The 23,387-nt window shown below is 41.7% G+C and overlaps 3 protein-coding genes across 3 annotated transcripts in view; all 3 read left to right on the top strand.

The window, feature by feature from the left end:
* Window positions 1-16,034, top strand: part of kndc1 (kinase non-catalytic C-lobe domain containing 1) — a 39,031-nt gene extending 22,997 nt beyond the window's left edge. The window contains exons 17-31 of the mRNA XM_030748834.1: window positions 1,360-1,619; window positions 2,677-3,038; window positions 3,930-4,023; window positions 4,116-4,213; window positions 4,308-4,492; window positions 6,848-6,958; window positions 7,112-7,259; window positions 7,455-7,613; window positions 7,748-7,954; window positions 8,081-8,163; window positions 9,746-9,899; window positions 10,738-10,860; window positions 11,218-11,277; window positions 11,725-11,882; window positions 13,277-16,034. Of these exons, the coding sequence (XP_030604694.1) occupies window positions 1,360-1,619; window positions 2,677-3,038; window positions 3,930-4,023; window positions 4,116-4,213; window positions 4,308-4,492; window positions 6,848-6,958; window positions 7,112-7,259; window positions 7,455-7,613; window positions 7,748-7,954; window positions 8,081-8,163; window positions 9,746-9,899; window positions 10,738-10,860; window positions 11,218-11,277; window positions 11,725-11,882; window positions 13,277-13,505 (2,431 nt within the window). The 3' untranslated portion in view covers window positions 13,506-16,034. The remainder of the gene's footprint in view (window positions 1-1,359; window positions 1,620-2,676; window positions 3,039-3,929; window positions 4,024-4,115; window positions 4,214-4,307; window positions 4,493-6,847; window positions 6,959-7,111; window positions 7,260-7,454; window positions 7,614-7,747; window positions 7,955-8,080; window positions 8,164-9,745; window positions 9,900-10,737; window positions 10,861-11,217; window positions 11,278-11,724; window positions 11,883-13,276) is intronic.
* A 2,690-nt stretch (window positions 16,035-18,724) lies between these two features.
* vox (ventral homeobox) lies at window positions 18,725-19,882 on the top strand. The gene is made up of 3 exons (XM_030748833.1): window positions 18,725-19,185; window positions 19,274-19,509; window positions 19,631-19,882. The coding sequence occupies exons 1-3, from the start codon at window positions 18,897-18,899 to the stop codon at window positions 19,880-19,882; spliced, it is 777 nt and encodes a 258-aa protein (XP_030604693.1). The 5' UTR covers window positions 18,725-18,896.
* Window positions 19,883-21,338: 1,456 nt separating this feature from the next.
* vent (ventral expressed homeobox) lies at window positions 21,339-22,278 on the top strand. Its single transcript, XM_030748653.1, has 3 exons — window positions 21,339-21,492; window positions 21,603-21,802; window positions 22,027-22,278. Exons 1-3 carry the CDS (start codon window positions 21,339-21,341, stop codon window positions 22,276-22,278), a joined length of 606 nt encoding a protein of 201 aa, XP_030604513.1.
* The last annotated feature ends 1,109 nt before the right edge of the window (window positions 22,279-23,387 follow it).

The following is a 23,387-nucleotide window of genomic DNA, read 5'->3' as shown; positions in this document are numbered from 1 at the left end:
ATTTTATAATGAATGGATAATTGGTTTTTGAGTGTTAACTCGCAGATTATTCATGGATCCACTCGTATATGCTACCAGCTAGCTGGAATACAAATATATTCTACATCATAAATATTTTTATTGAATGGATTTCAATTTGGCAATTTGAGGACATCACTTTGGCCTCTGGTAAACTCCAATGGGCACTTTATGCCATTTTAAAATTTGGAACATTATGGAAATAACATCTTAACTGATTTATAATGAACAGTTACATTCCTAATTTAAGATGAAGACATCTGTCAGGAGGAGGCAAGTAGCAGCAAACAAAGGGTATATGCAGCATGCTTACTACTCTTGCTAATAGAAAGCAGCCAGTTGTCCAGTTCTGACTGCTTATATCCTGATTTTTTCAAATTTATTCCAATTTGGAAATCCTGGCTTTAAATAGGAGATGCACGGAATGATGCGGCGCTAATTAAAGATGACATCTCCTCCTCTGCACGCTTACAAGTTCAAGTCCACATCCATAGCCATCATTAAAAAGAAACAATATGCACGTCTTCTGCAAACTTTACCAAACACATTAAACGGCCCCTATGGTAACAGCTTTTTGAGTTTTTTAGTGCAGAGTGGTATGGCAACACATTAAAGCCCCCTCTGCATTGTTACTGATATACTGACAGTTAGCCATGGGCACTGGGGAGACTTAAGTGTATGGATGAATGCATGTGTATATTTAAATGTAAGACAGAGATGAGAAGAGAGGCAAGCCTGTCATTTCTCTCAGACATCTTTTCATCCAGGCGTTGCTCCCACTCTTGTACTCTGGGCAATATGACAGACCCTTTAATCTGCTCTGGTAGGGAGATGACACAGCTTGTAGGGAGACAGACATGTTTTTCCTCTGGTTGTGGGCTCGTTCACAGGGCTCAGCTGGGGAGGGTTTCTCTACTTTTCCTCCACTGTTCCAATTTCTCTGAAGGGATCGAGGGACTGGATGATGACATGGTCCATTATAACCCTGACAAGGATGGGAGTGGATTGTGTTTTCACAACAGTAATTGTGTGGCTCAATTGGTGTGATTTCCAAGTGCATGCTGTTACTGATAAGCTCCAAGATGTTTGAATAGTTTTGGTGGCTGTTTCGTTCTTTGTGATTTATCAATGGGATCCAATATTCCAGTGCATTATTGATTAAAGTACCAGTTCCCTTGTAAAAGTTGAGTGCTGAAGGCTGATCCTTATGCATATGTTTCGCATTGCTGACTATTGCTTATTTCCTACTTACTTAAATGAATATCATTGGCAATATTCTTGTAATTAGCGCTAATTGTTACTTGCTTTGAACATGCTGTGTGTTTTCTGTGCCCCATGCAGCAGCTCTAATGAGCAGCCTCCGTCAGCGGCTGTGGAAAGGGCAGCCCTTACCCCACCCTTGATAGCTGCTGTCAGGAGAGGGAAGAGAGAAGTTTGCCTGAACAGCTGTCTTGATCTGAATGGAAACATTCACCCAGCCAGTGCTGTTGCTGGGGAGTTTTGGGAAAGGACCGAGGCCTTGTCCTGTCATGGAGAAAATAGGACTGTACTCGAGGATGTCAGATTGAGTTCAGAGCAAAATCAGCGCTGCATCAGTGAAGGTAGGAGAAGGATTTGCACACTCACCTCTATCTTCTTTTGTTGGGGAGTTCTTATAGTCAGTCATATTTTGCATCCATTTCTGAGACGCATAGTCTAAATATCATGAAAGAGTCAAGTTCAGGCTCTGAGCATCACCTGTTTGAACCCACAGTTCTTATTCAGCAGATAGTAAATGTTGACGTTTCCATCTTGTTGCTCCGAATGACTTTGATACAGTGGATCTGGCTAGCCATAATTTCCTTTGAGATATATTTAAATTCAACAAATAATTTAATTAAAATTACATGTGCCGAACATGGGATTTTTGAAATTATATTACAAACCTGCTCCCAAAAGCATTCCTACATCAGGGAATAGGAGAGACTGAAATGTTCATTATATTTTTCTGGACTGTGGAATGAGAATGCTAAAGTGAAGTACAAGTAAAACAAACGTGTAACTAAGTAAACTAAGTAGATGAAGGGATTTGACATTCATGCAGATTCTGTCCTGTTTTTAGATATGAAACTCCACCCTCTCTGTGATATTTTGGTATGTTTCTGTCCCCTTGGCTGCTGACTGCAGTCATGAGGGCCATGTCTGGCTGTTGGATGCTGTTCTTAAGTTTGCAGCACATTCATAAGCGTCCAAGGCGCGCTAGCAAACTTGCAAAGACTTTTTTCTCCCTTTTCTCCAAAACTCATTCCTGGCCAGTGACTTTCACACAAACACACACTTTCGTCTGGCTTTGTAGTTATTAAAATATATTAGACATGAGGTCTTGATTATAGACAAGCTCTGAACAGATACTTGAAATATAAAAGATAGTGACTGAACTTAGCGTGAATTGCCTTTAAGCGCATCTGTTAAACAGTAAGTGCATTGTGTGGCCACGAGAGGGTTAGCAACAAACACCCCCCGCAACACTCTTGGATCGATCTCTCTCTCTCTCTCTGTTTTCTTCACAAATCCAGTTTGTCTTTTTTTGCTCTCCATGTGATCCAATCTCTCTCTCTTTCCCTTCTCTGCCACCTCTCTCTCTCGCTCTCTCTCTCTCTCTGCTGTCTTTATTTACAGTTCCAGGCGTGAGCGTTGACAGTTCAGACTCGGGGGTCATGGAAGGAAGAGGTCATTCAGTGGGGGGCAGCGATGAAAGCCCCTCTGAAGCTGAGGTTCTATCAGAGAGAGAGGAAAGGCTCACAGGAGCCCACGATGAGCAGATGAGCCCAGACTACTCTGAGGACATGGAGGACAGCGACTCTGTGGCATCAGAGCGGCTTCTCCCCCCTGGATTCAGAGCAGAGGGTCTGGGCCTCAGCTCGAGCCCGGACTGGGCCTTAGCCTTCTTTGGCGAGGATTGCTTTAGTCCAGATGTAATCCAGTATGCAGGAAATCTGGGACAGCACACCGGATCGCCGTGTCTGGATGTGAAAGCACAGGTGGGTAAACGTATGGTGGCTCCAGCCTCTGAATCATCTCTGACCTTAACCCTGCGTGTCTGAACAAACAGGAGATGCCATGATTTATTTATCAGTTTTCACACCTCTTACTAGATTAAATGTGTATGTTATAAATGTTATGTTACTACAATTATTGGAAAAATAAATGATGGTAAAATAAATAAATGATAAAGAAATGGCAAAAGCAAATGTTTTAGCACTTACTTAAAGCATGTAAAAAATAAAAACAGTTCCATGTGCCCTCAGCAGAGATATTCCCATCCAAATATTCTCTGACGTTAAAATTTAAATCATTTGAGTTGTTTTGCTCAGTGTTTCTAAACTGCAGATTAAAAATGATCTGCAGCTTTAAATCAAGAGCTGCTTAGTTTCATTCAGCTCTTCACCTGGTCAAGTTTTTTGATTAAGTGCAGGAGTTATTTTCCTATCTGTAATGAAGTGGGGCACGGTCGGGCTTTGGGGTAAATAGGACAAAAACATGTGGGGGACTTTTGGATAATTGGCATATTATTCTCTCCAAACTGGATCTGAATATTAATATGTTGAACTTAGCCCTTGGCAGAGGAAGTTATTATCATTTGCGAAAGAATATTAATGAATAGTCCTTGTGTTTGAACGCTTTGATGGCACCACTGCTCCTTCGGAAGATCTGCGTAAGCGCTAATAAAGCGTACCTTAAGAGCTGTGCTGCTGCGACTTCTCGCTCAGTTCACTTCAAAAGAGCTGCTGCTGTTGCCACGGTGAAGAGGGGAGGGGAAAAAAACACGCCGCCACATACACACTTAAAACAGCCGACGGCTTCTTTCAGCGAAAGGCATGTGGTGCCGTTTTAGGGCCTTTGTATGATTCTGTGTGATTTCCTTTGAACAGGAACTGCAGCAGCAGCTGGTGATTGAAACAAGGAATCTAAAGAAAACAAGAAATTTCTACCAGAAGTTGATTCAACAAGAGAGGAAGAACAAAGGTTGGGTGCTCATTTAAAACAGCACAGCAGTATGAAAATGGCATGCTTTGTTTCTGATGTGGCCTGTAAAAACTGTGTATGTATCTCGAAAGGTGCTGAGAGCAAGCCGATGCTCTCTAAACTCAAGTCACAGCTTGAAGAACTCAGATCCAAAGTAGCCTTCTTGGATTGTGTGAAGAAATACCTCGAGGTACTGAAACTTCCCAAATCTCCTACTGTATACCTCACACCTAACAATCCAGTTCTTCTAAGCTTGATGGAGAGAATTCCTTTCATTTCCACAGATTCTCAGTGTGGACCAGTGGGGTTTGGAGCTTTCGTTGCTGCCCTCTTTGGCTGTCTGTGGACTCGAGTCTTTGGACCTTGAATCCTCTGAGGACCCTTCTGTCCTGAGTTTCAATACCAGCAAAGGGAAGAGCGCTCTGCAGGCTGGATCTCCTTCGGGCCTCATGGCTTACCTCTACGCCAGGTATAATTGATGAGGGTCGAAACACAGTAGGTTTTTTTAATTTATTCATCTGTTCCTAGCCAAGTCACGAGGGTGTATAAATTTTGATAATGTTTCAAAGCGCTGTGATTCAGGTCATTGGCTCAGTTATTTAACCTCCCATCTGCTTTTGATGTGTCCAATAAAGCAATTTTACAAGTGCTCGTGTCAGAAGGTTACAACAGGAAGCTAAAGAAAATATTTGTTTGAGCCAACAAAGTCTACACAAACTATAGCAGGAGCCAGACTTCGTACTAACACCAAAAAAAGAGAACATATCACCCCAATTTTAGCTTCTCTTCACTGGGTACCTATTCATTTTAGAAATGATTGATTTTAAGATTTTATTGTTGGCTTTGAAAGCCCTCGCTGGGCCTCACACCGAGCTATATTTCAGATCTCCTGACACCACGCGTGCCCGGCTGTAACCTGAGGTCCTCAGCCAAGCCTCTTCTGGTCCATCGCACAATCTCAGCTGAGGTCCGAGTGTTTTTGCTTTTTTGCTGTCAGGGCACACATTCTTTGGAACAATCTCCCTGAGGAGATCAGATTGATGAGCTCCTTCTCATCTTTAAAATTCCTCTTACAGTCATTTTTTTTAATAAACACTGAGTTATTTCCACTTTTCCCTTTCTAATTGTTGTATCGTCTCTTTCTAGCAAACATTTTTATTTATTTTACATTTGCTCCTAATCTACCTGTTTTTCGAGTTTTGATTTTTCTTCCTCGCTTTTAATCTCCTTGTCCCGTCAGTCTTCCTCTGCGTAATGTTGGTTCACTTTTATCTTATCTTAAATGTTTTATTGCTTTTTATTTTCTATCTTGTCTTGGAAAGCACTTTGTAACTTTGCTTTTGAATGGTGCTATATAATTAACATTTATTAATTAATTTCTGTATTCAGTGCATCCAACTGGTAAATCTCGCATAGGGCGTGCTATTTAAGCAAGCTGTTTTGCAACCTACTTCCACCCTTTTAATGCTCTGACTTAGACGGCTGCTGTGTTATGAACTTTGGGTCTGCTTTCTATGCATCCACCTGGAAGTGCAGGGAGCTGTGCTGTCCGCCCCCCCCCCATGTGCTGAGTTGCTGGAAATGGAAATATCATTCTTCCCTGACTGAAGTGGCCCTGACTGAAATAACATTTTCTATGATGACTTTTTATTCACAGTTATTCTTTATCATATATTCTTTTTTTCAAACAAACTTTGGAGAAAATGTTTCAAACACTGAATGACAATAATTTACTGAAACACAGCAGGTTAGACTGCAGGGATGTTTTGGATCGAGCTCACAGACCCACTCGCATCTCCCACCCACTGCAACGCTGCTCAAACAGCAAGAATGGAAGTGATCAGAACGCTGACAAATTTGGTAATTAAAAAAAATGCAATAGTGGCACAAATAGATGAAGCCATGACTGGCGTGACAAATAAACAAAAGTAAATAAATATAAACACAGCGTGTGAATAGGCTGCACTGGTGCATCTGTTTTAGAAACATTTTTTAGGCCAAGGTAAGGCTTTCAATTTATTTAATAGGGATTTATTACATGAAATATTAATCCTAATTAACTCTCTTGATCGTGACTAAGACCTACAATTAGGCCTGTCACTTGCAGTTTCCATTTTATGTCCAGATTCACTAAGGTAGGTTTCCCTAATATCAAAACTTTTAAAATAATGCATCATACAGGGTCAACAAAACCTGATTAATCTAAAGCTCTGTGTCATTTCTGTGCTCAGAGTGGTTCTGAGGCACCAACAGTTAGAAAAAAGGTCACGATCTATATGTTTTTCAGCTTCCCTGCCTCAAGCCAAAGCTTTTGTTTTACCTTTAAAGGCATTAATATGGCTTTTTCATTTTATGTCCTCAATAAATGGCTCACAAATGAGTATGTTTTAGTTTGCCTTTAAGTCAAAGTGCAGATTCAGCTAAACACAGGGGATCTTTATGAATTCCCATTTGTCTGGCAGCTCACATGAGACCCACCAGCACTGACGATGTTGTGATATTAGAGAACTCCTGAATGACGTCACTGCTCCCTCACGTGGAAGGGAGCTGTTAAAGTAGTTCAGGGCGCCTTGGAAGGATCCCTCCCTAGAAATGCTTTGTGAAATTTGCACATATATGTGGGAAAAGATCCAGATGGGGTAACTATGTCTCACATATAGTTGGAAGTTCTCCTGCATTGTAATTGGCCAGGATAGGACACTTTTTCCACATGCTTTTATATTCCTTCATGTATTTTGTGTATATATTATATATCATGTTTGTATCCCTTAATTCCTCTCATGCCGATTTCTATTCAGTGTCCCTGTGATCATTTTCATCATAGAAATGCTGCTGTGGAGGGCTACATCCAGCGGTTCCTGTACACGTATCGTTTCTTCTGCACTCCTGAGCAGTTACTGCAGTTCATAATGAATAAATTCATCAGTGCTGTAAGGTAATGTACAACCAGTAGCTCAAGGCCACACAGAGAAGCAGCTTTGAGCAGTGTGCAGTCCAAATTCTCCAATAAATGACTTATGCACAATTGCACACAGTATTAAGCACGTTACACAAATTTTATGTTGATTTTATTTGTTTCCTGTGTAAGGGAGGGTCCAGATTTGTCAGGAGACAGCGAAAAGGTCTTCCATCGGAGTTTGCACCTGCTCCACTTCTGGATAACAGACTGTAAAACAGTGGACTTTGCACCCAACTCCGACCTCGTGGATATGTTAGAAAAGTTCCTTAATACTGAGGTAGCCAAATATGTACACATTTTGTCCTGCATGTTTTGTTTTTTTTCCCTGAACTAAGTCCCCAAAACATTTTATTAGAGCAGGAAGATCATTGAGATGTTTGTTTGTACTTTACCATCTGTGACTTTCAGCATTTTACAGATCCCTGCCTTTGAAAAAAAACATTCAAATATTCTACATTTTGTGCTTCCTCAGGTGATTCCTGTAGACAACCAAGGGGAAGCTCTTCTTCTTGGTCTTCACAGCCCTCCAAGTATGAGTGCTACAAGTCATCTGACAGTGAGCCTAGTCAGCTTTGATGAAGTTGATGACGCTGTGTGTTTGCATTCATCTACTGAGGATCTTGGTAAAAAGGTCAGTATTTTAGATTCTTGTTGATGAAATTTTGTCTTGATTTAGCTTTTATTTTCCTATATTACTAACTACCAAAAGTCTGTATTGTCCTAAATAAATGTGGCTCCTTAGATGTCTCTGTCTGAACTTTTCAGTGGAGGATCTCGCGGGTGGTGGAGCCCTCTGCATCCATGTCTAAAGAGAAGGCCTTCTCTATTGCTGCGGCTCTGCCTATGCCCTGTCACCGCTCCCTGATGGATGAGCTCTCCAGCGCTTGCTTGCACAATGAGGAGCGACTCCCCTTCAGCCAGAATGAGTACAGCGCACAGCACATAGCCCAACAGCTCACCCTCCTGCAGCAGGTAGCACGCCCTTTATGGTCCACCACCTAATGTCGTTATCCTTTCTAACCACTAGAGGGAGACATGTCTCTATAAATGCACCAGCTTTTCATGTTGTGACTTGTATTTATAACTCTTGTAATGCAGGAAATGTTCCAAGGATGCCATCCAGTTCATTTCCTCAACTCCAGAATACAAGGAGTCAGGGACAAAGTCTTGAACCCGAACAAGTGAGTACAAAAGCTATAAAGCCTGCATTAATCTGATTTGATCCCACTGTGAGCCTCTGAAATAGCTTCAGTGCACCTTGGCAAATGATCACAGGTCTCTGGCCCTCTATTATGAAAGGATTTTTGGCGGAGGGCATTTGAATGTTTATTCAAAATCACCCACAGCAGTTCAATTATGTTGAGAAGTGTTGACTGTGAAGGTCATTGTATATGATTAACATCATTTTCATACCTCATCAAACATTCAGTGACCTGTATAGAAAAACCGTTAAGCTTCCCCACTCACCGATTCAGTTTTCTCTGCTTTTCCATCCACTCTTTATGCAGAGTGTGCGTTCCGTATCGCAGCCCTGTTTGTGCTCCTTTTCTACACAGTATATGAGGTCCAGATGACTTGATGCTAAGATTATTACATATCTATACAACTATATATTTTTTATTTATATAGTTTCCACCAACACCTACATGATTTGGCATGAATGCCATTAGTTTGAATATTTTATGATATTTAAAATTCCAGCATGAAGATATGTTGGTCTTCATTCTGCAGGTTAAAACACATGAACTCTGGGAAATCCATCAAGCTGGGAATTTTACACATGTAGCACATAGCAGGAGATGGTCTCTTTCAGGTGTGGAACTGGGAATACTCGAGCATGCAGGGGCAGAGCACTGGACAGCCACTCTCTGTAGACGGCTGTCAAGTCCACACTTCTGCCAGTGCCAAAAATCTTGGCGTGGTCTTGGACAATACTCTCTCCTTTAGCACCCACAAGAACGCCTCCCATACAGCCTACTGCCACCTACATAACGTTTCTACACAGCACACAAATTCTGGCTCACGCCCTGGTCTCGTTTGGATTATTGCAGTGACATTCTCCCTGGTCTCCCCACCCAAAAAAAACCTTACTAGGCTCCAAATGGTACAGCACTGCAGCAAGAAACATCACCAACACCAAGCTCACCTGTCATATTACACCTATTCTCATCCAGGTTCATTGGATCTCTATTCCCCAATGCATAAAATACAAGATTCTCTTCCTCCTTGGTCTCCTTGACTTGGCACCCCCAGATCTCTCAGACCTCCTTCATTCTCACACCCCTTCCTGTGTGTTACACTCAGCCTGAGCTACTCTCTCCCCTCTGTTGGTCATTTCAGACTTAACGCCATGGATAACATGGCCGTTAGCTGTGCTGCACCTCTTTGGAACTCACTGTCACTTCACCTCCATCAGCTAGACTCTGTGACACAGTTTCAGTCACAGCTCAAAACCCGCCTTTTGGTATCAGCATATCAACTACAACCATCATGTTTTATATTATTTTATGTTGTCTTCTGGGATGACTCTGCTTGAACATTTGTAGCGTTTTAAAAAGATGATCACTTACGCTGAAAAGCGAACGATCAAAAGTTGATTTGACATGCTGTTACAAAGATTTCAACCTAATTTAAGCCATGGATTCATTTTTATCCTGCTGAGCAATTTTCTGCTGATAGAAAAATAAAAGATGGTAGACAGCCGAATTTTTTTAGTGGTGGTTTCCAGTGGAGGTGTTCCTACTTCTCAGTTTCTCCTAACAGGAATGTGGCACAGCACATTCCACCAGCAGAGGGAAGCAGTGGGCTTGCACACGAGGGGCCACCTTCAGACAGCTGCCTTCAGCGGCTGCTCATGTATGCTGATAGCGTCACTAACTGGATCTCTGCTGAAATAGTCATCTGCGACTCTGTCAAGGTGAGTGAACCCATAACTCATGACGGTAGCAGGGTCAGGTGGGAATAAAGCGCAGTCATTACTGTCACAGCATGGACACGGACTCTCATGTCAGTCACAGGCTGTGCGCCGTGTTTCAGGTTTGAAACCTGAATAACTTCTTTTTTAAAATTTTTCCATAAGTTTTCTTTGGTGTCTGACAGAAAGCTGAGAAAATCAATAAGAATAAGTTTTTACTATTATTATTATTACTGGTAATGTAGTTGTCCTTCAGCGGCTTTAGTAAACACACTGGAGAAAATATTCAGCTTATTTAGGACGCATCTGCACATTCAGAACATTTTTCATACTGACGTGACAAATACTCATTATTCAAAGAGCATTAAAGCTGTCTTTGCACTCTAACCTCACCTCAGTTTCCTTCATTATTTACCTCGTGCTTTCACTTCCTTTTACTGCTTACTCTGTCTGTGACAGTACGACAGCTTTCAGTCCTTCCCTACCAAGCAATTCGTGGAAATTATAATTTTAAAAGTTTTAAGATTTGAACACTTTTAACGATCTCAGCTGTCCCTCTAAAGGAGCTTCAGTTTAAACTGCAGCTCCTGTGCAACATCTCAGATGAAATTGCAAACAAGTGAAATCATTTTCACAATATTTACAAGTATGATTTTTTTTTTTAAGAAAGTAGATGAGTAATGCAAGCATAAAACACAGTGTCCACAATGCACTTTGGCTACATATATTTTTCATATTTTGCGAGCGTGCATGTTTAATTATGCAGTCTGCACGGCTTGATTTTTGCATTTTGCTTTGTCTGGCATTTTTCTTTTCTCTTGCAATCTCTCCTCTCTTGCAGAAACAAGTTGCTTTGCTGACCAAGTATCTCTGGATAGGAAAACACTGCTACGAGTCGAGGAACTTTGCCACGGCCATGCAGGTCCTCGGTGGTCTGGAGAACGTGATTGTCAGGCAATTACCGGTAAAGCTCCGCAGCATAAATTCCTCCTCACACAAGTTTGTGTAATAAGTCAGTGCCCCTCAAGCTAAATGTTTTGCTCTTCTGTGAGAGCGCTTGGATGGCGTTTAATTAGTTTCACAAATGAAAAATTAAAATTAATGAATTCAAATAAGATGTAGAAAGAACAAACACAGGGAGGAGGAATGTGGCCCCCTGAAAAGAAGCGATTAAAAAAACAGAGTTGAGAAAAGAGAAGAAATTTCCATATATTCATCTGAAGGGAGGTTACATTCATTGACTGTTGATGTATGGAAGCTGCTGTACGTTCCCCTTCATTTTGGTAGGGATTAATAAAACTACTGTTGCCTTTGCCAACAGGCTTGGAAACATCTGTCATCCAAGGTGTGCGAGATCCTGGAGGAGCTACGAGCCGTGCAGGTGTGTGTGCTTGTGTGTGTGTGTGTGTCAGCATGAGCACACAGGCATGGTGTTTGTAACTGAAGGCTAGGATGGCCACATATTGTGAAACTGGGCTGCAGGGCAAACAAATCAATAGAAAAACAGCTTCAAGCTACTTTCCCGGGTGCTGCGTGCTTACAGCTGGTTCTCCTTCCCAAAGTTTCCCTTAAAAAAACTGATTCATTAAACAGCATGAAGCACTTGGCGACTTCTCTATTTAGCTGTAATAGCTGTAAGAAAAACTTTCTGCTCTATTGACTTTGAAATGTGAAAGTTGACTTTTTTGAAAATCGTCTGAGGCTTTCAGTCTCATCTCATTCCCACTCTCGGCTCTGTGCTGGACTCCATCAAAGTATCTTCAACTTAATTTTCTCTTCCAGTAAGAACTTATTTGCTCACTGTGTGAACGTGTTACTTCCTAATCAGGTTTTTCTGAAGAGTGATGATCTTTGTCTCATGGGAGGTGAACATACAGCAAAGAAGCCCACACTGCCTTCAGCCCACATCCTTGCCATGCACGTGCAGCAGCTGGAGATCGGAGCTTTCACTCTCACTACCGGGGCTTACAAATGGACCAAACTGAGGTACACTGTGGTCTAAATCCCAATCAGTGATCAGCCAGACACGGATGGATGGATGGATGGATGGATGACGCCATCTTTATTTCATTAATATCTATGTGGATCCCTTTATATCCTTAATAATGAAAAGAGTGTGGGATATGAGGCATGACTGTTGGATGGTTCCCACCCCACACTCTGCTTCTTTAGGTGGGCATGTCAGATGAGAACTACTGTACTAATAATACACCTGGTGTGTAGCGCATTAATAATATAGTAATTGGACTATTTCCATTTATTTCACTTAATTTGTAAAGACCCCTCAAGACAAAATAGAAATGCCATCATTATTTTTCACTGAAAAATGTTAATTGCTGGACACACAATGACCCCCAACTTCACCCAGATTTCCTTTCTTCTATTTCAAGTGTCCAAGTTGTACACTGAACCACCATTTGTTTTTTGAGCTGTGATGTCACTAGCTCCTTTCTCAATATGGAAAAGACCTTACAGTGTCAAAATAATATATGTGCAACACTTGGCAAAAACACATTGATGATAAAACACTGCATTAATTAACTTAATTCGTGTCATGTTAGACTCAACTGGATTTGCTTCTGTCTCATTTCATAGAAGCTTATACAGACTTGTTGGATAAGTATGGATAATTCTCATAAAATTGAATATCTTAGCCTATATTATGTGTATTATTTTTATATGAACTATGTACACACATTAGACAAACACAAATGCCAGCACATTCTGAGCAGTCATCAAGAGGACTGCTAACTAATGACTGGCTAATTCCGATGATATCAGGTGTGACTCACTAGATTAGACGTTAAGACTGCCAATAACAAATGATAAAACATGCAGTGTTCTACAGTGACACAAAATGTGAACAGTTAGTGTCATTAACTTAAAATTAGCTCACGCCTCATATTCTGTGAATTCAACTGCAACAAAGTCAGTCAACAGGATGCATTTTTCCTGTGCCCTTCTCTCTCACTCCATTATGGCTGACCAGATGCTGAGGTCACAACAAGTGGCGGCTGGATGGTAATGACACAGCTGTTGAATTTGGGGTGTCGATGAGGGTAGCAGTAGCACCAGATGGTGCCTGTGGGATGGGGTTTGATTGGAAGAAAAGGTTTTTCAGGCCAGATGCTGAGAGGTGACGCAGTGTAGCCAGATGCTGGGGTCAGGAGATCTAGCAGAGGAAGCAGAGACAGCTGGTTACCGTGGGCCCTGGGTTATCCCTGCTCTCTCTAAACCAGGTCACAGACAAAGCTAAGAATGCTGCTAACAAGAAAACAGCACCACCTAGATATTCTTATTATGATGTCACTGTTGCTTCTTATGTGTCCCTACAGTATTTCATGTTCTGCTCATCTTTGTCCTTCTGTAATTGGTTGTAGGAGCATAGCAAAGGTTGTGAGTCAGGTCCATGCCTTCCAGGAGGCTGTGTACCCTTACAGCCCAGACCGGGACCTGCAAGCCTACCTTCGCCGCCGCATCGCCCGGTTCGCCACCTCTGACATCCACCTCTTGGCCGCCAACAGCGATGCCAACTTCCAGCAGTCGAGCGAGCGCCAGACTCGGAGGATACAGGACACACTGAGGAGAGTGAAGGCCACCTTCCAGTGAGACGTGCCTTAATCACACTTCTCAGCCTGGACTTCGAGGTCACCTACAGGTCCACACCTGGACATATCCAAGCCCAAACTAAGGCGCCATGCCCAAACCGCAGTGAGCAGATGCTCCCCGGTCCTGGACTGGGAAATATTTTCTGATGTTATTCACTGTTTGTCAAACACTCCTTAACTTAAGTGAGTAAAATAGAATCTGAGGTGAACTTGGTTCACAGCTCACTTTTTTATGAACAGGTTCTGCTGTTTTTCTCACATGCTTGATTTTTATGTTAGCATTGTTCCTATATACCAACAGGAGTAGAGGGTAATGTTTGTATTTGCAATGATTCTTCCTCAGCTGATACTGACATTCTTTCTCAATATTTTTCAAATGACCCTGAAATTTAGCTGTTTAAGCCTGTAAATAGTCATATCTGGACTAAATGCGGTGGCGCTGTATGTCCAACAACAAGGCCTGATAAAAAAAGCGTGGCAAAGTGGGTTATTGTGGGAGGGCGTGAGACCCCTAAAAGCCAAAAATTCTTTATATAGCAGTGTGGTAATATGATCAATTATAGGATGTTTAGAATATGCACCACTTAACCAAAATATCAACTGATATGTAATGAACCTTAAGGGGGACTTCAGTGACTAAAACTGTCACCTCATAATCTATATGAAAAAGCTTTTCCACATTCAATAAGGCTATCAATATATTCACATTACAATTTACAGATCACAGCAGATCTATAAAGTCTAAGAAGCTTCACATTAAGAGTTTTTGTAACTTCTTTGCAATTCAAATAATTTTCCTTCACAGCAGTTTCTATACTTTTCAAAGGCATCCACAGGGCTGAACGGGACCCTCTGGCAGGCGGGTTCTGGTTGCATGTTTGACATTTCTGCTTTAGTTGGTAGCACACTAATAAAAGTTTGTGATGTAACTCAAAATTTAGGAACACGTTAAACTTTGAGCGTCAACGTGGCTCACAAACTTCAGCATGTTTGCACTGTCATTGTGAGCATGTTAGAATGCTGACGTTAGCATTTAGCACAAAGCACTGGTGTGTCTAAGGATAGCCTCTCAGAGCTGATGATCGTTGCGCTTGCCATAAGAGCTGGATATCAGTTTCAAAAACAGTGCCTGCTCAACTGCACTTAATATTGCTCGCCAGCCCATAAGCCAAAAAGGTCTCCTAGCTTCTAGAGACATCATTTTCAAGTAAATGACGCTGTTGTGTCAGTTCTTTGGGATTTTTATCCTAGGCTAGGAACATAATCACACCGCCTGGACTTTGTCATAAATCGTCTTCTTTGGTTTCATTGTGACTATTGTTGATCTCAAAGATGGTCTCCAACCTGTGAAAGATGCAGGTTCTGTTCTATTTTATACACAAACATGAATGAAGTAATTGTGTCAAAACACAGTTAAAGAGAGAGATAAATACTGTGATTCTGCACAAACAGCAGTCACCGAGTAAAGTGAATGTGACTGAGAGATTATTGGACACTCCATTATTTCAGCTCATATTGTGCTCACAAGGTGCATATTCCTCAATTATTCCAGGCCACACAGCAAACTTATGAAACCTGTGTAACTGCAGCAGAGAAATATGGTGCATAATGCACAGGAAGTAGTGGAGGCAAACAGGTTGCAAATTTTTAATCCAGCCATCTCAATCATACAAATAAAATCAGTTTACTGTTGCTGAATTGTGTTTCACTTGTAGAAAACTGAGCAAATACGAAGCAGGGTCATTTCTTTTTGTCTTTTTCAAATTTCAACACAGAAATGGGAGCAGATCAATTAAAGGAGAACTCTCAATGTTCGATCCCTGCAGTGAAGGGATCCAGTGGCACAGTTTGGTGCCACTTGTCCCCAAAGAGGAAAGGGTTTTTTTCTGAATGATCGCCTTATTTTTTATAATAAAACATTTCCATCTATCATGAGAGTGCTTTTCTCCAGGATGACAGTGGCCCTGTCCACTGGTCTGATGTGTTACACGGCGCTCTCCACCACCACTGCCATCATAAAAACACCAAATCAGGGATGTTTTTTGGAAGAATGGCTTTCCATCCCTCCGGTAGCTTTCCAGACATTTGAAAATCAGTGCCAAGGAGCACTGAAGATATTCCTGTGTCACATGGTGGGCAGACGGCTTCATGTTGTTCTTCCTTTCATTGGTCACAAGTCTATAGCTTCTATTTGTTTACCAATTAGGATCTGAAATAAGAATTACATGACTAGATTGATGAAATATAATTTATATTTATATTTAAACAATGCAATGTGTAATAATTGCATTCATTAAGAATAGTGTGTGAAAAGCAAGAGACACGCTTGCAGTTATGACAAAAACTTACCATTACCGAGCAAATGATGGACCGTAATGAGATGTCAGCGTGCAAAATGTTATTGGAGGAACGATGTTCAGTCTGTGTCTGCTGTCTGTTTTCCTGCCCGCGCTCTCGCCTCTGTGGAGATGGAATATGACATGCTATGAAGATTTGCTTAATTTAGCCAAATAAATGAGATTTTATAATCCTTCTCTTGCCAAAGCGTATTATTGTCAGACAATATCCGTGATAGAGTGGCCGTATGGCAGGTTAGAGTCCTGATATATCATGTGAGATTGTTGGTGATGCTCGGGTTTCCCTTTTCCTGCAGTTTAGAGGTTTAAAATGTGTATTATATTCTTCTTAGTAGAAGCTCATATGTGGGAAGAGTGATAGAAATCAGACTACTGTAGAAGTAAAGCCCAGTTTTCCTTCAAATTGGGTTTCATATAAATATGAAATGACTGTAAACAGCACTGAAATACCAAAAAAGTCAATATCTCAAGTCTTATTTGTTAAATGGGCTGGACATGAATGAAATATGGTAAATGTTCCAAACAACACAAAAACTCATTTATACATAAAGATCCTCTGTGATAAACTGCGTCCTACAGCTGTGGTCTCTGAGCTCTCATTTAGAAGTTTTGCATCGTTTTTTTTTTAGAGGATATCTGAAAGGTGTCATTTGTTCACAATCAAGCTTAAAAGCAACTCTTGTATGACTGTTAAATGAAGTCATGGAGTATCAGTGGGATTTGAAACATGTAAGGAAAGGAGGTGGAGTACCCAAATATTTAAGTATCATTTTAGTGGTACATGTTTTAGATTTAACAGAAAAAAATAACTTTTTACTCCATTTGTTATCTACAGTTACTTTACATAGTACAATTTAGTGAAGATCCAGTAATGGGATGTATATGGTTCAGTACACTGCAGACAGGAGTCTACCTGTTGCCCACTAATTGGGCAATAGTTCTTTCACAGTGTGTCACGGGTAGTTAAACAGTTATTCTACCAGTGACCCAGGCATTCATGACTAAAGGCTTCATTAAAACCAGAAGGTCCTAAATGCGTTGCCTTTATTTCCTACGATGAGTTTAACAAAAAAAAAAACAGAAATTGATGCTCCAGCTGTACAAGAATGAACCCGCTGGCTGAGTGCAGTTATCCAGGCTAGTGTCCCACTAAGAAAAAAATTAATACAATCAGTGCAGCTCTTCCTCTGAGACATACATAGAGGCAGAGCTCTCAGAGAGAGACAGAGCTGAGGAAATAGGCTCAGTGTGCAGGCGACGTCCTGGGCCTTTTTCATTGTTATCTGACGCGATCGGGGTGCATCTTCAAAGCTTAAGAGATAAAGAGACCCCAAGGACTGAATGGTCTCCTGCCTTCACAACGACAGACTGCCGATAAAGGAGACAACTAGGGCCAGCCTCTTATCTGCTTTGTTATATAACTAAACGATCAGTTTAGCGGCATTGTCACTGAGCCGCTGCCTGCGGAGATATCTCAGCAGAGGGCCAGTCCCACAGGTTAGGCGCTTTCTCTTGGAAAGCCGTCTGTCTGGTTATTTGGCACCTAACTGATATTCCCCATTCCTCAGCTATAGTGGAGACTACCAACAAGTGAAAGCTTACCCTAATTTATAGGGCTTTTACTTTGGATAGTGAAAGTCTAGTGACCCATGCCTTATATGTACTTTTTCTTGTGTTATATTTATGTGTCGCCTTTAGGACGTGAAGTACTCAATAAGGATTACTCAAATCTTTTCTCCAGGCCTGTTTGCCCTCTCCACAGCTTCCTCGCAGCTTGTTTTGGCATATTTGCATGTAAACGAGGCGACAATCGGCCTTAATTGTGTTGCTACTGTAATGCCTTTGATCTGTAATGTTTGAAGTGCCTGTGCCAAATGCTGGTTCTTGGGTAACTGGCGCCAGCGCTGAGCGGGGTATCAAACACATGTCGATATGAAACCACTGGAGACCATTGTGCTCTCCATCTGATTGCAGTGCGAGCTCCAGGGCTACAGGTATAAATGTGATAATAGCCTTAGAAATGGCTCCAGAGTTAGGTGTTACCGTACCACCTTATTTGTTAAGTGTTTATTTCTGACCGGTTACTGTTACATGTCTCTTGGGGAATTATTGTGTCTTTCGTGTTAGACAGCTTGATAAGCATGGACCTCAGAGACCCAGCCTGTGATTTCAGATGGAACTGTCCTGATTAAGCAAATATACTTTTTTCAGCATAGCGCCGCAAATGTTTACCGTAAAGTAACATAACTGTTGCGTAACATAATTGTTACCTAAAACCATCTGAAAAATGACGGAAAATTTACCCAATTTACTTTCCCACCACGTGTCATTTATTTTGTTCTCTACATCCCTGTTTTGTTTTGTTTTTGTTTGTTTGTTTGTTTTTTCAGAAACGTTGCAGAGCAATCATATGAGTAATGCCGCTATCTCACCAATGTGCCAGCAGCTCCTGCTGCTTCTGAGGTTTCCTGGTGAACAAATGTAGGATCATATCACAGACCTCAGTCAAACAGTTTCAGGCTACTAAAGTCTACACTCTGTTAGTCCTGACATAAGCCAGCCAAACAAACTGAATCAAATTCTATCGTCTAAACCGAAACCGCAAGTGACCTGAAGCAAGGCCCATTTCTTCCTCCCGCGCCACTGTATGCATGCAGCAGCAACATGAAATCATGTTTTTCCCACAGCTGCGGCAGATCCAGGTCATTGGGTCTTTTAATATTTATTTTCAGGTTTTATTAAAAAATATATCATCCATGCAAAATGTATTAGCAATTATATTCATGCAAATAGTTTTCAGTTTTAACTAATTTCAGTTTCAATTCGGGAGAAATTATGAACTCGAAGGTTCCACAGACCCGCCGGCGCCAAGTCTTGACACACTCACAGGATATGTAAAGTCTCATTATCCCCTAATCATTGGAATCAATCAGGCATTAACAAGGGTCTCTACATATGCAAATTGCAGCGAGGGCCAGGCCCCTATAAAAGCTGACCGTGGCCAGGAGAGATCCTCTGACACTTGGTGGATTTACATGTCACTTTGCACTGCAAACATGGTGAAATACTTTTCTGTGGACTGGCTGGCCCAGAACCATGACGATAGCATTAAGGAGCATTGTGCTGACATGGATACTACCCTTACCTGCAAACCACATATTCCCTGTATGGTACAGCCAAACCCGCCACCCTTTGGCAAAAGTTACCTAGAGACAAAAACAAAAATAGTAAAAGGCTTCGAATACTTGGGGCCAGCGGAGAGCTTCGGACCCCAAGACTCTGCTCTGTGCTCACCGCTTGATTCGTCAAACTGCACCTCACTGAGTAAGTAGCCTACAACTCCTCGCTTTACGCCAACGAGTCGAGCTTTACTCAGACGCAGAGTTTGTGACTAGACTTTTCCTTTTTTCAGTTTCTGACGTCAGCGAGTACCTCTCCGGCTATGAGAGCGATTCAGTTTCCCCGGAGAGCCTCTCTGTGGGCGAGGGGAACGAGGTGAGGAAAGACGGCGGACCACAGCGCCGGGTGCGCACAAAGTTTTCGCCTGAGCAGATCAAGAAACTAGAAAGAATATTCATCAAGCAGAAATACTTGGACTCCGGAGAGAGAGAGAAGACCGCAGAGAAGCTGAACCTCACAGAAACTCAGGTGAGAAGCGTCTGTCAGCGCAAATAAATTCTTTATCAGTATTTGGGTTTCTAAAGAAGCAGACACCCCACCCCAGTTGCGCAGAACTGTGGATGCTAACGTAATTGTTTTCGTGTCTCAGGTGAGGACCTGGTTTCAGAACAGAAGGATGAAGCTGAAACGGGAAGTCCAGGACTATCTCACTCCTCCTGTCCCGCCGGTTATTTTTCAGCCTCTGCCTCCGGTTCAATACCACAGCATGGCCGGACATCTACCCCATTACACGGGCCATCCCTTTTACCCTTTACCGGTCCCGCATCTGCTCCCCCATCAGCATATGCCTCATCACCACTACCCTCATCGAACAATGATGCATCACCCACAGTTTTACTGATGAGCTGTCACTTGAAGACTTCTGGCCGACATGATCCGAGAATGTGCAATCAAGAGTTATTTGCGTGATTTTGTATAAAATGAAACATTTTTATGTGTAATTCAAATAAACTTTATTTATTATTTAATAAATTTTATCCTTTAAACTGGAGCAGCTGACTTTTTTCCATCGTTATCCGTTATAAGCATTAAGCTGATATGATCTTTACTGCAGGATTAGTTTCACATAAATAGCTCATCCTCTCTTTCATCATAAAGGAGGGTGGGTCTGGAAGAAAGCAATGATAAAGGTGGCTAAAGGTCACAGAACACAATGTGGATCTCCTCATTTGACTATATACACAAATCCTAATAGATTAAATCAATGACGATTCTTAAGCAAGTCCTGAAAAAAAATAGCAACAACTTTTATTTGCTACAACGATCAAATTTATAATAAAGATACCATTCATGCTTCTGGTACTCCGGTGTGTGTTAGTAAAGGCTGACCATGTTTGTCCTCACTACTGCACTTCAAACGCCAGCTAACGGGGAGATCATGGTTAACAATTAGTCCTAATTAGGCCTCTCACTGAAGAGTTTACACTGATCACAGGGGCCCTGACCTGGCTCCAGAGTGTCTGGAGTTTTGTATTGTTAAGGGATCTGATCACTGACGTGAAGTCTGAAGCCTGAGGTTAAAACCTGATTATGTGATGAGATCTGGAGATACCGAGCTTGATTCGAAACTAATTAAAGGTCATAAATGAGGCGTCCAAGGGCTCCTGCTTAAAATCTTAAATTTTCTATTCAAAATAAAGCTTATGTAGGAACACTGGAATTAACTGGATGATATAAACAAATGTTCAAATGTTTGGAATTAAGTTTGGGAAACCAAACAGCAACCTGCAGGATCCCTACTGTGTGCCGTTTCAGCTGGCCCGAGGCAAACATATTCAACAAAGATCAAAGGAACTTTCTCACTTTCTGTCGATGTCCTTGCACTGCGGTCACACACCCACCCGGTCCTACCGTGAGACAAAGCCATCATTGCAATTACTATATATATATATATATATATATATATATATATATATATATATATATATATATATATATATATATATATATATATTCTAAAACATTGGTAAATCACAAATGCTGCTAAACACAAATGCTATATCCGACATTTATAATCATGGCGGATATAGCCATGATTCGCTTTATGCAGACATCATTTAGTTTGAAATGGCAGGTAAATGATACTCAGACTCAGCGGCGCCAGGGCATCTAAGCACGACCTGAGAAAAAGTGGAATCCTGCCTCTATTAACCTCTATTACAACCACCATCAAGCCCCTATTGTTCCGGTGAGGGCCCTTTGCATATGCAAACACAGAAGTGTGCCCCTCCTATATAGTGGCCAAGAGTCATCCATGCAAACACACATACACCTCACAACTACTGCTTCTGTCCACAATGGCAAACTTTTCTGTGGAGTGCCTTGCCAAGAGTTATTATGAAGAGATGACTCCTCAGACAAAGGATGCTGCGCTTCATTCAAAAGATCTTGGAGAAATGGAAGAATTCACAAAAGAATCAAGAAGTCAGTATTCTTCAACGTCGCCAAACAGTAAGTTCACTGATAAACTTTGTTTTAAGGGTTGCCATAGTCGAGTCTATGTGTCTTTGCGATTTGAGTTAGATTAAATTAATGAAATTTCTTTTCTTTTTTTTCTCCAGACAGTTGTGGCAACTCTTCTGGGTCTGAGAGCGAAGTGGGAGATGACAGCGAAGGGGAAGCGACCCAGCAGAGGAGGTTGAGGACCAAGTTTACTTCAGAGCAAATTAGCAAACTGGAGAATACTTTCAGCAAGCAAAAATACCTGGGCGCTACACAGAGGAGGAAAATTGCGGAGGAGCTGAACCTTTCTGAAACTCAAGTAGGTTACGTGCATGCTTTCCCAAGGCCTCCTCAGTGGCACTGTGAAGCTCTGCAAGAGCGCTTAACAAATAAAGTTAATTTTCATTACAGTGTCGCCATGTGTTACCCCATCCAATTTGATGGAAATGTGTTTAGTGTGTGGCTCGTATTATATAAAGAATCACTGTACTTTGCATTTGTGCTTAAATGAACTGTACTTATGGGCTGCTTTGCTTCTCATAGGTGAAAACGTGGTTCCAGAACAGGAGGATGAAACTGAAACGGGAGGTTCAGGACAGGCGTACGGAGTTTCTGACAGTGCAGACCGCTCTCCTGTCCCCGATGCTGTTTCAGCACCCCTTCTTGAGTGGACAGCTCCCCGGCAGCTGCGGCTTCTACCCGCAGTTGCAGCCGCTCCACAGGACGGCGCTCCCCGGTCCTCTGCACCAGCACCGCTCCCACCCTGTTATCCTACCACCGACAAACTTCTTCTGAACTTTTATGCCCTAAAATTCCTGTCTAGAATCTAGATATTTTTTTACCACTGCTCTCTCTAAAAGAGAGGTTTAAAAAGTTGTGAATACAATTGCTTTTATTATGCCTGAAGCGCTGCACTAGGCATGTTTTGATGTTGTATGTCTCAGTTTAATAATGTAAATGAATGTGCTGGAAGTTTTCCATGGTTTATGTCAAAAATAAAACGGTGTGTTTACGCTGCATTTTCACGTGTTTGTCTTTCTAAGGAAGTGGATTAGATTGGCATTTTCTTAACACTTTAAGAGAATGTGAACTTACGAACATATATGTGAAAAGACAGAGGTTAAAAGTTTGGCGAATAAATATTGGTGGACAGAGCGTCACGCACAAGATGTTGTATGACAATATCCGTGAGAATGAACTGACAGCAAGGTCTCATAATTGCAGAATCGGATCCTGTGTGTTGCCATCTGTTGCAACATCGACGTTAACTGTAACAAAAGGAACAAATGGTGCGGTTCGGTTTGCCACTCCTCACTATATTGCAACGTTTCATTCTCTCTGTTTCTGTCCCTTTCTCATTCTTTGCCCGTTCCTGTTGGTTTCCCAGCCTTGTACAGATAGGCACCTGGCTAGTTTTCTAATATCCACGTAGATTCAGAGCATGTAGTAGCATGATTCATATAACAACAAACAAAACAGCAGACTGGGTTTGGGCAGACAGGCCCGCCTGTCTCTCTGTCCTGCGAAGACACCAAGATGAAGTTGTTGTTCCCGCTCCTGGGGTCCGCTGGCAGTGCTCCACGCTGAGTCTGCCCTCCGCTGCTTATAGATTTGCGTGTTCAAAGGGATATGAGAGCGGATTTAACTGCGAGATCATTGAACTTCATTGAGATCTATTGTGTGACCACTGAACTGTTCGCACTTACTTGAAAGACAGAGGGAAGGCGCCATCAAGTCTGCCCAAGGTGTATATTGGCTCACCTTAAAGTCATTAGTTGGCACCAGTTAAATACAATACGTACGTATCAGTACGTATTTAGACAACACATTTTTCGTAATTCAGCCTCTGTACACCACCACTGCGGACATTAAATCAAACAATCAAAATGTGAGTGAAGTGCAGA

Source organism: Archocentrus centrarchus, chromosome 15 (genome assembly GCF_007364275.1).
Source record: "Archocentrus centrarchus isolate MPI-CPG fArcCen1 chromosome 15, fArcCen1, whole genome shotgun sequence".
NCBI lineage: Eukaryota > Metazoa > Chordata > Actinopteri > Cichliformes > Cichlidae > Archocentrus > Archocentrus centrarchus.
This window is presented reverse-complemented; position numbering and strand designations above follow the sequence as displayed.